Below are 17,516 nucleotides of genomic sequence, written 5' to 3'. Positions count from 1 at the left end.
CACTTGAGGAAGGAATCACTTTAATCACACACAACGCCTTTGTTTCAATGTGAGTGTTGGTGGGTCCCTGAAGAAGATACATTTATGTAGCAGACAATGATTTGAGTGTCGCAGAGTAAAGACTCTGTTAGTTGATGGTAAAAATAATGATGTTGTTCTCTGGCTCTTGGAAAGCAAGTGCTTAGAACAATGTCGAATTTTCCAATTCGGAGCTCCAAGTTTACGGGTTAAAAAATAACCAATCCTACATAAAAACGGAAAATTTACAAAAGTCGAGAAAGGAAGCTAACTTCGGCGAGCTAAACGATATAGGAGTCCAATTTATAAAAATTAATTTAATTTCAAATAAAAAATGATTTGCTTGTACGTTAAAACATACAAATCCAATCGGGTTTTATATTAATTTTTTATTCATTTTAATTTTGCATATGCGTATTGCATTTGCATATAAAATTGGGTCTTCAACTTTTTAAAACTTAATTAATAGTGTATTTACTTTGTTGTCATAAATTATTTAAATCGGTCCGTTCACTAAAAAGTTGTAATCAAAAAATAATTAATTAACAGCTGATAGGGATGAACGATAGGTGGTGCTTTTTTGTTAGCTGAGTAACGGGTATCTGATAGTCGGGGCCGTCGACTATAGCGTTTTCTTTTGTTTATGGTTACGGAACTATCTGCATTGGTAAATTTTGCCAACCAAATTTTTTTTGTGTGTAGATAACATTTCTTCAACCCGGACTAAGCTACTTCCGGGAAAGCTAGTACTTAAAATTTTGTATAAAAAATTCGATCATCACGACTTTATTACCCATTTTTGTCAGAGGCTTATCAAGGGCTAAAAAGGGAAGAGATTATTTGGCACGCCAAGTTTGCTGGTGTATGACTGCCATAAACAATGCAAAGCAAGTGAGAAAACGGCATGGCAAGCCAGGAAAAATAATATTTGCTTGAAATTCAATATTTGTTTTATGGGCCTCCTCGTTTGAGTGATGTGCAAAGTATCGATTAGAAGAAAAATAAAACCTTTCCAATTGATCTGTGACAAGCGACTTGGGTCTTTCTTATTTATTTCTCCGAGTGAGTAACCAACTGTGTTAATATTGCTTTTTTTTGTTTTGCCAGTGCCATTATCCATGGTTGCTGTGGTTGCTGCTGTCATCACTCGTGTGTGGCTTAATTTGCGGTTCATTATGCAACTAATTATTAACGGGGCGTTGCATTTTGCGTTTTTCCGTATCGTCATCATTTTTTTGTTCAAATTTCGCTTTATTTATAGACAACACTTGATGGCTGTGTTTACTTATTACATGACTCGTTCCTGGACGGTGATATTCAAGCAGCCGTGTCGTATAAATTACAAATCCACTTTAATGTCACATCAGAAAGCCTGATCTTCTTAAAAACATACTTTTAATATCTTTGAACATACACACAACAAAATTCAGCTATTCAAATTGTATTTCTTGTCACTTTGTTTACTATTAAATGGTTAACCCACAATTAACATAGTTACGTGTGTATTTTGCAATGTGTTGTTTATAAAGCCCAACTGGGTCTTGCGTCTCGTACACCTAGACTCCAAAGAAAAAGGCCTAAAAAGTTAAGACTTTACACAAAACATAATTAGGGTATTCAATTGCGTTGCAAAAGTGTAAACTTTGTAAGTTTGCCAGACGAGAATTGTGAACGCCCTCTATTTTAAAATATCGTTGCAGGAAATTGACGTACAAAATAACGCCAACTTTTAAATTTTTGTGAAAAGAAGGCTATGATATTTTCTGTCATTAAAACCCAACTTTTCAGTATATTTTTAGTATTTTAGATAAAATTCCTACCCATTATTAACCCCCTATTTCTACACAAGTACAACAGATTTGTATACATAGGCTGGGGTGTTGTAGGCCTTGAAAACTATTTTGTATTGAAATTGTTGTTGGAACTGCTTACACTTTTACACTTTTCAAACGATTGCAACGCAATTGAATACCCTAATTTAATATATTGTCTAAAGTCTTTAACATACTTTCACACTAGCTGGAAGTCTCCTTTAAAAAGTGCAATTTAACAACAAGAAATAGCGGTATAGTCGAGTGTCTCGATAGTGTCAGATACCTGTTACTCAGCTTTTAAATTGAAAATTGATAAAAGTTAATTAAATGTTTAAATGACCGCTTTGAAAATTTGAATACGCATCGAAGATTCGCAAAAAATCGCATTTGGCACACGGGTCTTACCATACGAGAGTATGGTTACAGTGTTACGCGCACAAATTTTCGGGCCTTTTACTGCCTTTAAGTGCTTTTCAACACTGGGCGAACGATCTTCCGTCTTCTTCTTTTTCGTTTTTGTGAGTTAGTTAGAGTGGGCGTGGAAAAGTTTTTTAGGTCAATCGACAGGTATAGACGAGATCAATACATTTCTGTTAAATTTGTTTTCTGGTTTTCTGTGGGCGCCACAGTTTTGCGCGGCTTGTGGGCGTTACAGTGAGCGTGGCACATTAGCGTAACCAACTTTCGCTGCGTACGAAGCTAAGGAATCTAAATCTTAAGTACCAACCCTCTTTCTTTGATAGTATCCGAGATATGCACGATTTTTGTAAGTTTGTGGGCGTTAGAGTGGGCGAGAAAAGATTTTTTTAGTCAAGCAATAGGTACAGTTTTGGGTGGTTTGTGGGTGTCATAGTGGGCGTGGCACCCTGACGAATAAAACTTGCGCTGCGCAGGAATCTGTAGAATCTGCATCTGTAATCCCAGTATTGTAGCTTGTGTTGTTTCCGAGATCACAGCGTTCATACGGGCAGACGAACATGGCTAGGTTAACTAGTCGGCTAGTGATCCTGATCAAGAATATATATATGTACTTTATGGGGTCTGAAACGCTTCCTTCTACCTGTAACCCTATTACTCTACGAGTGTCGGGTATAATTACTTGTTTTATTTTCCATATAAATTACCATGCTGCCGTGACGTATCTGTGAGTTTAGTTAAGAACTTTGCCAATTTTAAGGTTTATATGTACATAAGAACAATTTACTAACTGTATTTTATAATTGGATAATTATAAAAATAGTTATTTAACTACAATCAATGTGTTGCGTTTACTCTACCCTTTTTATAGTTACACAACTATTTTTGTAGTAACTCTAACGCTTGCGTACTAAGTGAGAATTACTGTTTAATGGGCAAATCTGACAATTTGATGGTTGGGGACCGTTTTACTATTATATTGGTCAATTTTACCAATAGTTTCTTTTGTGTGTAGTAAGCAAGAGCAGCAGCTGTTAGAACCAAAGACTAATTAGTAAAAGTTATTCGTTTGCGATTTGTATTAATGTTTGTATATAATTCGTTGCGATTCCGCATTTTGCGGCTATTTAAAATAGTTTCCTGGCGGACACTCAAAGTTCGATTCGGCAACGCGTGTACTGGTTCGATACTGGCAATAGGAATACAAAAGTGATAAAATAAAAAAAAGGAGGAAATAAAGAAATATCAACATAATAAAAACCGCCATAAATTGTATATAAAAGTGAATTTTTTAACTTATATCCATTGGGATCAATGCAAGTTTATATTCGTTCCTAACTTCTCTCCATTCAACACTACTATCTAACAAATAAATATGTTGATGTTATTAAGTTTTCAAATATAAAAGTATTTTCAGAGCCGTCATAAAACTAGTAATGAATTTTTAACGTGGTGCTTTTGGTTGAAAACATATCCCCTTATTTGTGGCGTTATCGTGCGGCTTTTTGTGGTTGCTTGCGGAAGTGCGCATAAATAAAAGTTCGTTTATTACACTTTTGCGGAATTTCGGCAATTTTTTGAGACTAGACCGCGTCTCACGCATTTTTCTAATAGCTGGCACGCTTTAACGGCGATGCCAGCTATTTGATATGGACCAATAAAGAATACGACCTTCTGCCCGACCATAAATATAAAGTGGGAGATATATGCTTGGCCATTAATCTGACTGGCCCAATAAGTAAATAAACCTAAAGAGTGCATCGCGTCGAAATAATTGGGTTTTTCTCTTGTTTGGATATAAATAATCTAAGCACGTTGCACACTAAAAGAGTTGAACGTGAAACCGAGACGAACACGTCGAAGATGAAACATTCGTCAATTATGCAACGTGCATTGAACCATCTGGCGACCCTTAGGGAAAAATAACTTCTAGTGAATCGTCAGTGCATTAAAAACAAAGCTTTTTTAAACTCTAAAATTTTAGTTTTCCGTTAAGGAATATTTGCAGTAGAAACAGTTAATTCAGTTATATTCGTTAGTTGGTTGTAGCAAACTCCTGTCACTTTTAATGTGAAAAACTAACTAACTAATAACGCAAGTTTGGATTGCCTACATAATTTCACTGCCGTAGGTCCTATTCATAGAATTCGCTAGAGCTCTGCCCGAGTGTACTTGGATAACTCTTTGGCTCAACCTTTCCGAAAAAACAGAACAAGTCAAACAGCTCACAAAAAGGTTATTTTCATGTCAGGAACCGTAAATAAAACTGTGTTACAGAATTTGACCATTAAATATTTATCTCAATGGCTGCTAAAAAATCTTATTCGCTTTGATTCCCCATTTTGAAATTTGTTCGCCAAAAAATTGCCCTACACAAGGATTTTAAGAAAATGGACTTCTTGATTTGTTAATAAAAAAAAAAACAAAAAAATTTAAAGATATTTTTAAGGGAGATCTAAACGACAGATGACATAGTCTTCATAGTAGTACCCCCGCCCTTTATTTTTAAAAGTGACTTGGTGTCATTTATCTTATCCAATTCGTCCAATAGTATAATATTATAATAAATCAATAAAATTTAAGCAGATGAAGATACATTACAAAAACAATGTTTGTGCCTAACCGAAGTAGACACTTCCGGGTCACACCGCGGGACAAGGGGGTAATGAGCACTTCTCGCTGGCACGGGGACGCTTTGATGGCAGGACGATCGCGTCGCGGCAATGGTAACGATGGTTACTGCGATGCCGGATCACAGGCGATGCTGGAGCTGCGCTGAGGGTGAGCTAACGTGGTTAGCTGCTAGTTGAGATAGTGTATTACGAGCCCTATTCCCAGTTGTAGAAAGTAGAACCGCGGAGTTAAGAGGTGTGTTGATAACTGTTTTATTCTTCATTTGGAACATGTTTATATACTACTTGGAACACGGAAGTTTAGTGTAATGTTTAGTGAAGTAAGCTATATTCTAAAGTTGGTCAGGGAATTATGATTATGGTAGCAGTTTGCGTAGTTGGCTTTGCGTAGTTGGCTGACACTGCAAAATGTGCTGACTGCATTGGCCGGTCAGTGTGCCGTTGAGTCGGTGAGACGGTGAGTTAGTGAGACATATAATATGCTGATCAGCAATTCTCATATTCAGTGAGTGCTACTGAGCGCCTGGTACTGTTCCCAACTTGGCTACTGCTTGATTTGTTGGGTGTGGTCATGTTGAGTACCTTTGGGTACGAACAAACAAACTTCTAAATATGAAGGACGTTGGCACTCCTATTATATTGACCGCAGCTGTATGTATATGACAATGTCTTCTTTCGTTAATAGCTCCCTTCAAAAAATTGTACAATTATTTTGAGTATTTTGATCCAAGAATTCATTCGTCTGTAATTGCGTTTGAAATATAGTAAAAACAGATTTCTTCCAACTTTGACATCCATTTTCTCTGAATCCCTGGCAAGGGGAACTTTTTGGTATGTACAGTTTAAAATGGCGATTCAAGGCGAATCAAATTATCTTGCAGCCATCGGAGTAAATTTTTGATGCAACAGTATATTTAATATTAACATACATTTTTTTTCCAAGCAAAAACAAGAAAGGAAGTTAACTTCGGCAAGTTGAAGTTTGTATACCCTTGCAGTTATAATTATTAAATTTAAAAATACAAAAAATGATATTCCTACACAGAGAAAATTATGACGTTCTGAAATTGAGAATTTGTATTCTCATTTTGAGGATGTACTCAATTTAAGTTCAAAATTTGTGGAAAAAGCTCATGTTGAGAAAAGTTGCACTCATTTTAAGAAAAATAACTTGAATTGATAACAAAATTCTAAGTTTGAGGAAATGTGTTCTTCAATTTCAAGCTTGAGAATTAATATTCTCATTATGAGTAATCGATAAACTCAAAAATGAGTTGATAATTCTCATAATTGGTTCTAGAGAGTTCCGTTCTGCGAACGAGACGAGAGATGAGCGGCCTTTAGTTCGTTGCGTATATGGTTGTCTCTTTCTCACTAATGGGTGTGTAAAGTGGTACGCGCCGCATTTGTGTGACTGTCATTTGCCGTGTGATTTAGCAAAGTGAAGACGTGCGCGTAACACAAAGTTAAAAAACTTTTGTAGTGAACTGGACATTCGTGCCACCCTTCCGTACCTCGAGGGTAAGTTCTTTAATTTTAACTGTATTTATAATGTGCTTAATAATGATACAATAAACAAACACTGCAAAAATATTGCCAAAGCGTGTACATCAATATGTATGTATGTGTGATTGTAAGTGGCGTGAAGCACGTGTCTAGTTTTGTTAGTTTTTTATGTATAATGTACATACATACATACATGCATTTTAAATGTACATTTAATAACATTCTAATTTTAGTGTTTCATATTTATATATGCATATATATTTACAATATTTGCTAACAATAACGTTTTCTTTTCAGCCTCTTTGCTTTTCGCTAGACCAGACAGCTAAGGGAATAATATCATAACATGGAACATAAACTTAAATAAAAAATAATATGCTTGTATATATATAACTGTATTACAAAATATAATGAAAAAAAATATTTTACCTTTTTTCTGGGAATGGGTGGAGCGGGTTTAAGTGCAAAAGTTCTTCATTTAAGAATTTATAAGTTCACTATCAAGAACTTGTTTCTCATTTTGAGCGCTAGAAATTTCTCAGTTTGAGAAAAGGGGATACTCGATTCTAAAATTCAAGCTAAATTATTTCTTAAAATGAGTGCAGTTTGTACTCATATTGAGGAAAAATGTTCAAAAAAGAGCACAAACGTACTCAATTTAAGTACACATTTTTTGAGAAATTTGTACTGAAAGTGATTATTTTGCACTCAATGTGAGAATTTTTGTTCATGCTGAATTTTTGAGTACAAAAATACTCAATTTGAGTACAAATTACTTGAATAATTATCTCTGTGCATATACCCTATAAGTGCGAAATAAATATACTACATTGTTATTAGTTATATAAAATTACAAAAACTATAATGATCTGATATGGAAGGGCTATCGAAAATTAAATAAAGCCTTGTACCGTATACATTAAAGACGCTGAGTTTAACAATATCCTTTCTTCTAGATTAGGATTTCTAAAATATTTCATGAATTGTATACTCATAAATGTACCTGCGAGTACGGAAAGGGTAAATCCCTTAAATCCAAGCCGCGTAATTGCTTGTTTGGCAAGTGTAAGTTACACTATTGCACATTCGGCTTGACATTGTGGCGCAATGTAGTTCAAGCAGCCGAATACTTAGCCTATAAGTCTTGTGCTGGGATTTCCTCCACCTTAAAAGACCTACCTGCCCAGAGCCACACTGCTTTCATTCTCATTCTGGGCACTCAGCAGAGCATTTTCACCTGCGATGCGTTTATAATGGAAGGCGGGAAGGTATGAAAAGCTGCGAGCGACACATCGCGTATACGCCACGTTGTGCATAGTGGTTTGGAGGATGAGCAGGTGGGCGGGTGAAGGAGCACTGCGTGTTTGTTTTTTGCGTATGCATATTCCACTTGCTGGCTTTCCTGCTTTTCATGTTGTCATTCATTTGTTTGACGACTTTTGTTTGCTGGCAATCAGCCAAGGCTAATAAAAGAACAAAATAAGCCAAATAAAACGCTTCAACAACTAGTTTCAGTTGAATTGTGTTGACTTAATTCCATTTTATTTTATTTAAGGTTCCGTCAGTTAGATTAAATTGAGAACTCTAGCCATGTGGTTCCTGATATAAGGAAAGTAATGGAAATTGATTGAACTGTGTGACTAGAGACTCTTTGTGGGAATTAACAAAGTATCTTTAGGTAGGTTTACTATTCTTGCCAGTTTTCCTAGTAGTCGACGGGGGCTTGGGATCAGCGGAGCCAGTGGGACTCCTCTGTTTGGAAATTTCATCGGTCTGCCTGGAAAACACGAAACGATGATACTGTCTGGCCAAATTTGAGCACTGCAGAGGTTCGTTGGGATACCGTTGATAGCAGTGTATCAGTTCCTCCTCGAACTTTCCGATCTCGCCTTCACAGTCCTTGGCCCATTTTACGGGCTTTCCAAAGAGGTCCAGAACTCGCTGCAAAGACTTTCCAAACTCAGTTTCCTCAACCTCATGGGAGCGCCTTTTCCAGGACTTGGCTACTTTTACAGGATGCATATCTTGCACTTCATTCGGCTTGTGTTCCATGGTAGTGGGAGAATCGGAACGTGCTTCTGCTGTGGGTCTTTGACTACATTTTTCGCAGATGGTAGTCCCCTGTTTAGTGGATTTGGCGGTGGCCTGATCGATCCTATGCACCACATCCCGAGTAATCTCAAAGGGCATAGGATTTGCCATCTGCACAGTCTGCGGCTTGCTGTTGCTAGCACCCATTTTTTAATATTTTCTGAGAGCTCGCTTCGACTTTTCAGTTTATATTTATTGCTCCTTTATGGAGAGACAGATAATTTGAAATATTTGACCTCAAATGCGAAGCCTTACCTTTGGTTTCTTCCCTAAACCGTTCGTTCTATCTTTTTTGTAATTAATACGACTCAAATGCATTCGACCAACAAAAAACTTAATTTCCTAACCTTTTTTATTCGGCCAGCTGTCAGATTAAAGCATTTTGGCTGTATAAGTATTCAACATGCTGAGTGTCGATTTGTTTAGTCGAACTGTTTATCATTTTGGTCAAAAAAATGTATACGAATGTAACGATTTGGATTATCTCGTAGTGCTCGTAAAGTGGGTCACTAAGATCTAAGCTTGAGACACAAACAAAGAAGGCTTAGATTTTTTTTAAATTCATGCCAAATTTTACTTGTTGCATTTATTTTTACACGATGTTTTGATTTCATATTTAACATACGTCATAAAATTTCTCATATAGGATACCTCCGATGTCGACTAAGTTGTTAATTAGGACACTCTTTGTCATATATTCGGATCTGCAAAGCGGCGTCAACTTTTAATATATTAATACAAATTGGGTCATTGAGTTCTCGTTGAGAAGTGCAATCTCGACTGGCAGCATCACTAGCACCATGAAAACTATATATAGTTAAACAAATATATATCAAATATTACCTTCAATTATCCATGCCCCACAAGGAGTGTTTTGAGTGTTTTAAAATATCACAAAAAGTAGAGAATTTAAAAAAAATGAAAAACGATTACTCGTTTAACACAAGATTTCGCTTCAGAAAAAAATTACATTAAAAATCTCGTGAGCGACCAATGTCCAATTAATTCCTAATTCTTCAATTAATGGCGTTCAAATCTTAAATTTTTAGTGTCGTCTTTTAGAGTTTTAATGTGTTTAAGTTAGCCGTTTAGTCGCTAGGGTCAAAAGCTATTCTTGACCGTTAACTATATCTGCCCCTTTCCCCTACATGCTTTTTAAAGAATAAACTTAAAATAATGAACAGGAAAAAAATGTGTTTCCTCGAACTTTAAGTCCCTGTACCTCGAATATTCTACTTGGCAGATGGAAGTTCGAAGCTCGATCGACTTGACTAGCTGACTGGGTTAAAATGTAAGCAAGTTGTAAAATATTTTTACCACCTTTGCCCACTGCACCACGTGTTCTGCGAAGTTCATTGTTTTTCTGCTGAATAAGAACGAAATTGTAGCTGTGGCAGCCTTATAAGGTTGCAGCTTCTGGCACGTGCCCCTGTCATTAGCCCCTCCGCACCTCAACTAACACTCGTTTGCGGCATCTTAATTGTGCTGTCAATCATTTTGCATATTTGCACAGATCCAACAACAAATTTATACGGGTTAAAAGATAAATAAAATGAAATAAATTTGTGATGGTCAAGCGGAAGCACAGTAAATTGTAATGGGAAATGAATTTAAATATATGCAAAATGAGCACAACGAGGATGCTGAATGTATGGGTGCTGGATAATGACAAATCATGCGAAATGGCTAAGAGGTCGCACTAACTGAATAATAATTATTGATTGTTGATACTTGATTGCTCGTGAGCAATTTACACAGCAGCCAATTAAATGATTTGGCAGAAAGGAAGGAGAGATTTTTCGAATGCCAATTTGGCATAGGAATGTTTCATCAATTGCTCAAAGTCAACGGGCAAAACGATTAATTACCAGCGCAAACAATCTTCTTGTTTTGGATATTTAGAATGGCGGACCAAGCACACATTTTTAACATTATACAAATTTTTAGGGGAATAAACTATTGTGGATGGTGTGATTGCAGACCATCGACTGGTATACGACACCCAATGCTTTAAAGAGTGGAAAAAGCTTAAATCTCCAAGGCAGGTGATATCTTAGCAAGAAATTGTGTACTTGTATGAGATTATAATGTATTCATTTTTTACAGTCCGAAAGTAAGATTTAGTTAGTTTATAAGACAAATGGAAAGCTGATTGAATTTAAAGTGTTTGCAGAAAATCTATAAATCTACATGAGCAAAAAAATAGAAATCGGTATCAGCCCCGGGAAAGATATATGCTAATACTAAATAAAGCATGAAGACAATGGAGTGGTCAAAATATTTAAGCTATTTGATGTCCGAACAAAATAAAGACTGTGTTGATTGAGTCTTTTTACGTATGTATCTAGTAAGGGCGCTGATCAATTGCCATATGAGAGATCCGGATTTCTCATCAATATTAAATGCTTTTGTACATTGCCTGCTGTTTTTGAATAAAATAGATCTTTAAAGAAACATGGTACCAAAATAAACTCAATGGTTGTACATAACATCGACTGAAATAAAACCACAAGCTTTATTAAACAATAGAAGATCAGAAAAGTATTTTTATGGGACAGATTAAAGGGACGAAACGTAAAAATGCATTCCAATTTTATTACGAAATTAAATTACCCATATTTAATAAGTAACAGCGCATTTTGATTTGCGGTTAGCCTAGGCCTTGCCAAAGGTCTTGATTTTTATGCCATCCCCTCTGAATCCCTGCACACTTTCCACAGCAAAGTTAATGGCTTACAGTTGAGCCAGAGGCATCATAACCTCTGTGCCTGTTGCTGACAGGCCCTCGAATGCGGCTTAAACACCTTGGTGGCAGAAGGGCGACAAAGAACCAAATTACCTCCAGGTAATCAGCGGCAGTTTACGTTTGTTCGGTCCACTTATCTTGTGAATTTATCTGCGAACCGCACGGAAGATGACTTTCGCTCCATCTTAATGACAGCTGGCCTGATAGCAGGATCTGGGCCTGAGGCCGGCATATTTGCAGCGCGTCCTTTATGTCTCATTAAAACTTTACGCACATCAGAAGCAGCAGTGGCAAAAAGCTTAATAGTTTAATTTCCCGACAGGAGACCCAAGACCTCAGAATGGGTCAAATGAAAAAGGTAGTTGAAAGGTAAAAACAAAAGATAACCAAAATAAAGAGAAACGGCCAACATTTGGTTTTAGGTTTCTTGGTAATAAATCTTATTTTTCTGCTGACATGTGAGTAATCATGTGCGAGGTGGGGTTGGGTCCCTGAAAGCAGGAAAAAAGAGTGGAAACAGGAAGAGGTTGGGGTGTCTGACTTTACCTTCCTTTTTCCTGACTGCCCTTAGATTCCTTAGATTTGCGTGTTCTACATTTTAATACTGTTTGCTTTTCGTTGAGGTTTAAAGAGGGAGTCAAGAGAATTGAAAAAATACATTTTTAATTACGTAATCAGTGCTATGTTTATTTTATTTTTATGCTTAACCCGAAGTATGCTTGTACGCTATGCTACGGTTTCCGTTTCCCCTTTCTTTCGGTGGACCTAATTTACTCAGCCTTACACCACGCAAAATACATAAATCGCTTTTAAACATTTTTAAAAATTACATTTTCTTTGTTAAGAGTTCTGTTTTTCTTGCACATAACTTACGCATTGTTCTCGTCTTCTTTAAATAAACTGACCAATACATTTACCTTAAAAAAATTAAATTCTATGGCCATAGTATCTACTATGAATAAAGCATTTATACTAATAATAATCATTTGTAACAGACATTCATCCGTCTTACTTACTTGTTCTAGATCTACAGATATTTGTGAGTTTCTAAATCCATGTGATGCACAACAATATTAGTTTTTCATTATTAACACCTACTATTTTTTCATGATTTTCAATAACACACTCAGCGGTTTTACTCATTACTCCACATTTTTAACTTTTAATAAGCTACAACTGCATATATAACTTTACTGCTTTTGCAATAATAACTTCAACCTAAGCCCGCATATTGCAATCGTTCTTCAACGCCAAATGTAATTCTTAAGTACTTGTACATTCGGGTATTTTACTTATATTGTATGCTATATTTTACGATTGATTTCTGTATTTCTTTTTTTTTTCGGTGACACTTAAAGTTTTGTTATTTCACATTTAGATAATGAAACTATTTATTCTGCTCGAGTACTTTTGGTTGAGGAGAGCGCTTTGGAACGAACGCATCGCGGCAAAATTTCAAAACAAACTGATTGTGTGAATTTTCCGAACTGGTCCATTGAGTCAGAAAAGCAAGTGGAAAACAGCACCAGCGACTTCGTAGTCGGCATCAGCTCAATTTGCTCTCTTCGGCGCTCCATTCGCGAACCGCTCTCTTGTGCGAAACAGTGGGAAATTTTCCTGGTTTTGTTTGGGAAATTTAGCGTGGAAATGCTGCTGTTTCTGCTCGCTGCGATGGGCGGGAAAAGTGGCACGTGCTTCTGCTTTGGGCCGTCAACGTCTGCTACGTGATTCTGGCGGGTCCTCTCCTTCCCGAGTCTTGTGTACTTTATGAATGAGTTACATATACGCACACATGCCCTCAGAAGGCCAGAACTGAACGGAACAAATAATCACTGGTCGCCCACTTGACAGCCTTCTAAACAGAACCTATTTATATGTATACCCTTTCAGAAGGTATTACGATATCAGTCAAAAGTTTGCAATGCAGTGAAGGAGACGAAACGAGCCGGGTCGAACAGTCATGTTATTTAGCCGCCATATGAACGATCGGAAAAATAAGGAAACTTAATTGGTGTACTAAGAAGCTCGAGATATAAATCTTTTTTACGACTTTTGTAAAATCCGATAGTTTGGCGGAAAATCCAAGGAATGACACAGATCTTTAAGGCCTATATAGTCAAAATAAATTTTACCCTAGATTTTAGAAAATCGCCATTAAAATTTATTTTCTCTAAATGCAAGAAAGTTATTTCTAAAGCTAGGGAAATTTTTTAAAATCAAAATAGTTTTTCTTAAATAATGAAAGCTTATCTTAAAAGTTTGTTTGAATGGTTACCATCAACTAAAATCACCCTAAAAATAAGAAAAAATGGATTTAAATAAAGAAATTATTTTATAAAAAATAGAAAGTCTGTCACAAAAATAAAATTGTTTTGCAGTTCCTTTTATAAAAATGAATAACCTAAAATTATACCCAAGCCCTAAAATGATTCTTACCCAAAAAAAATAGACAAATTTCAATCAAAAATAGAAATTATTTCTAGAAAATATCAACGTTTTCTAAAAAATAGAAATACTTTCTAAATAATAGGAACACATGTTAATTCTTAATATTAACATTATATGTTGCGTGAGCATCACCACAATTTTATTGGAACTTGTATTCTGTTACTTGCGACTGTTTATACATATGTACACATGCATATAAGGTAATAAACCTAGAAATGGCCAAGTGAATACTCCTGTTAGTTTCAGAATTTTTTTGTTTACGAAACTAAGTTTATAGGGGTGGGAGAGGTGAGCGGCAACTTATCGATAACACTCACGGTCTTTGCCCAATTCCACAATATTTAAATTAAGTCTAGGAATATATGTATAATGTTTAATGATTTCTGATGAATGGCACTACAGTGTATTTGTTTATGCTGTGCTTATTATTGCATTTATTTCATTGTTATTACTCGCTGGCGATATCTGAGGAAAGCCAAACATGAGGAAGAAAAAATGTCGATAGTGCTATCAATAACTTACGATAACAAGTATGGTCGCGAACGTAGCTTTGGTCCATCTCTAAGACTTAAACCGCATGTTTTTTTTCATTTCGCAGTTCTTAAAAGTGTTACCGATTACAAGTGAAATCACCCAATACAGATCTTATGGATACTTAGCTCCAAAGTCTAAACTGAGAAGCGTTAGCTTCTCGGGTAAGTAGTTTAATTTAACTAAAAATACAAACTTAGTATTAATTATGAACGCATGCTATATCTGAATTTTGGAGAAGAAAGCTTAAGATCGTTAAGCAGGGAGCAATTTAGGATGGAAATTCCAAAGGAATTAGTAGGGCAAGCGGTAGTTCTTTTCCGAGCTGCAAAATTGGAAACGCCGAGTGAGTAAATATGTACACTTACTCGCAAATATCTGCGTACACCTCCAAACAATTGCAAAATCAAACTATGAACATTAATTGTTCGGTCATTTATGCATTAATTTTATTCATTCTTTTTTTAACGAAATTGTCTTTAATGACGTTTTCTTTCCAGAAATATTTAACAGGGGGTTGTATCTTATTTTTAATTTTAAACTTAACACTACGAAAAAGTGTACGTTAAAAAGTCTGCGTACAGCTGTTTAAAGACAAGTGGAATGCAACATTGTGCAACTACCGTTAAGATTTCTGGCGCCGATCTATCTTCTGCAGATTGTCTATGCATGTAGGTATTGAGCAGTTGAAACTAAATTTTTTCAAATCAAGTTCAGTAGAGTTTTAACATTTATATTACATTTATTTATTTAACACCAATATTAATTTTAAATATTTTTATAGAAAACATATTTCATAAAAATTGTTGGCAAGCAACCAGGAGGTATTTGATACAGTAAAATCTATAATTTAAAAGCCAAGGCAAAAAAGCAGTCTGCTGTTCAACTCAGCGGCACTTCCAACGTGAAAAATACTTGCCCGAATCCAACTGATCTGTACGAGGGTGTTCAATATAGAACCACGAAACGAAGTTGATGAAAAGTGGGCTCTTACATTTGAGTGGCGTCAAAGTTTCCGGTCGACGACTGCTACACTTAGCACAATTATTGAAAAATTTAAAACGGCCTTTTTAATTTTGTCAGAGTATAAATTTAATGAAATCATTCTCTAATCAAAGCGAAGGTAAGAAAACAAAAAACTTTACAAGACTAAGCAAACTTTTACTTTACGAGAAAATATATTTAGTGTCGTTTTCTAGTCCGCATGTTAAATTTAAAGTAGTCTTTAAACCTTAAAATCGTATGGGAATTCAGTGTTTTACACCAAATTTTCATAATTCAGTCTCTTGTTGTTAATTACACTGTGTTACTAAATAAACAGTTTACTTATTTACCTCGATGGATACCTTAAAATTGTTATACCCGTTACTCGTAGAGTAAAAGGGTATACTAGACTCGTCGGAAAGTATGTAACAGGCAGAAGGAAGCGTTTCCAACCACATAAAGTATATATATTCTTGATCAGGATCACTAGCCGAGTCGATCTAGCCATGTCCGTCTGCCCGTATGAACGCTGATATCACGGAAACTATACAAGCTACAATACTGGGATTAGGAATGCAGATTCCTGAGATTCCTGCGCAGCGCAAGTTTGTTTCAGAAGAGTGCCACGCCCACAAACCGCCCAAAACTGTGGCTCCTACAGTTTTGATCCTAGAATTAAAATTTTAACTGAAATGTATTGTTCTCCGCTCACAATTTTCATGCTAGATACAAAATTTTAACTGAAATGTATTGGTCTCGTTAATACCTATCGATTGATCCCAAAAAAAATTGGCCACGCCCACTCTAACGCCCATATCGCTTAAATCTGTCTACCGCCGGTAGGTGGCGCATTTTAATCTCGCTTTGCTGCTTGCTTATCTCCATTTCCCTTTGGTCCCATTAGCTGAGTAACGGGTATCTGATAGTCGAGGTACTCGACTATAGCGTTCTTCCTTGTTTTCGATTCGAATTACCAATTCAATCTGATTTGAAACCAACTTTAAATCTATTCTATGAGCGAACGGATTCTTGTTTTGATATGCAGTCAAAACATTTTAAAAGTGTATCTCTTTTTCTTCTACTCCCACATACTCAAAATAATAAATTTTAATCGAGTTCTAAACTAACACAGTGTTATCAAAGTATTGAGTAATTTAATACGGGTGTTTCAAATGTTATAAGCAGATATTATTAAGAAATACTATTTACAAAATTAGACAATACATTTTTAAACTTTCGAAGCATAGAAAATATACAGAAGCAAAATTAAGCTTGACATTTCAAAAAAATCGTATATATGCGTGTTTTTTATTATCACAAAATTATGTTTTGTTCACAGATACCAAGGACGACCTACTCTTTGATGTCATTCACTCTGTTCTCATCCCTAGCAAGAGAGGAAAAAGAGGATCTTCGGGGAACTTGAAGTTAAGTATACTGCCTATATTAAAGGGATTGCTGCCCTAGATTTTGGAAAATAAATGCCATCAAATTTAGAAAGAAAATTATTTATTTCGAGAAAACTATTTCTAAAATCTAGGAAGAATAGCCATATTATTTAGAATTTTTTTGCATATTTAAGAAATATTTTTCTATATTTAAGAATCGTTTTCCTGTATTTTATGAATATTTTCCTATATGTAAGAAATATTTTCGTATACTTTAGAAAGTGGTTTATAATTAGTATGGCTTTTAGCCCTGGATTTTAAAATTTTTCGACAATATTTTTAGAAAATCCTTACCTTTCAATTTCTTGCGAGCATGTCTTGAAGACAAAAATAGGGCGATTTCCTTGACTTTTTTTGGTTATTTTTATTTTGAGTGTAGATTCTTAAAAAACTAATGCTGCAGATACGTGCTACTTGGCGCGGAAAGGGTAACTCAATATTCTAGTCACGCAGCTTAAATTGGCTAAGTACAAGCGATTTAAAGTTATAGCGTTTAATTTTTAAATCTCAACTAAATTAACCCTTGAGATTCCTCAACTTTAAATACATAACACTTTTTGCAATATAAATTACCGATTGGAAGTTCTTAAGCGACAAAACTCCAACTTGTTTGAATGCGCAAGAAACTATGCAACTCTATTATGTAAAAAAAATTTTAATTCCTGAGCTCCACATTTATCACTTTTGGAAAACCCGCTAGTTTGGCGGGAAATAAAAAAATTTTTTTTTTTAATTTGAAACTTTTTTGACAAATCATTCAAAATCACCTCTTTACGAGGTTAAAAAAAAAGTGACGATCGCAACTTCAGCGTACAATAGTAAAAAATCAATTATTGTGATGAAAAATGGTTTTAAATTCTTAAAAATAAATTCACTATCT

At 35.4% G+C, this 17,516-nt stretch overlaps 2 protein-coding genes across 3 annotated transcripts in view; both read right to left on the bottom strand.

Annotated features, from left to right (window-relative positions):
• Positions 1-12,894, bottom strand: part of LOC136116999 (uncharacterized) — a 28,615-nt gene extending 15,721 nt beyond the window's left edge. The window contains exon 1 of the mRNA XM_070996888.1: positions 12,242-12,894. The gene's annotated coding sequence lies outside the window, so the exon portion shown is untranslated. The remainder of the gene's footprint in view (positions 1-12,241) is intronic.
• LOC108013799 (uncharacterized) lies at positions 7,898-9,850 on the bottom strand. Of its 2 annotated transcripts, XM_017079773.4 has the most exons (2): positions 8,232-9,850; positions 7,898-8,165 (listed from the first exon to the last, which is right to left on the bottom strand). In XM_017079773.4, exons 1-2 carry the CDS (start codon positions 8,624-8,626, stop codon positions 8,063-8,065), a joined length of 498 nt encoding a protein of 165 aa, XP_016935262.3. In that variant the 5' UTR covers positions 8,627-9,850; the 3' UTR covers positions 7,898-8,062. The 2 variants fall into 2 exon arrangements, with proteins under 2 accessions (XP_016935262.3, XP_070852749.1); XM_070996648.1 differs by having other exon boundaries at positions 7,898-9,839.
• Positions 12,895-17,516: the final 4,622 nt, after the last annotated feature.

This window comes from Drosophila suzukii, chromosome 3, assembly GCF_043229965.1.
Source record: "Drosophila suzukii chromosome 3, CBGP_Dsuzu_IsoJpt1.0, whole genome shotgun sequence".
Lineage (NCBI taxonomy): Eukaryota > Metazoa > Arthropoda > Insecta > Diptera > Drosophilidae > Drosophila > Drosophila suzukii.
Note: the sequence above shows the minus strand (reverse complement) of the source record. Positions and strands in the feature narration are given on the sequence as shown.

Coding starts and splice junctions, on each gene's coding strand:
- LOC108013799 (XM_070996648.1), bottom strand. CDS start 8,626: ATGGGTGCTAGCAACAGCAAGCCGCAGACTGTGCAGATGGCAAATCCT.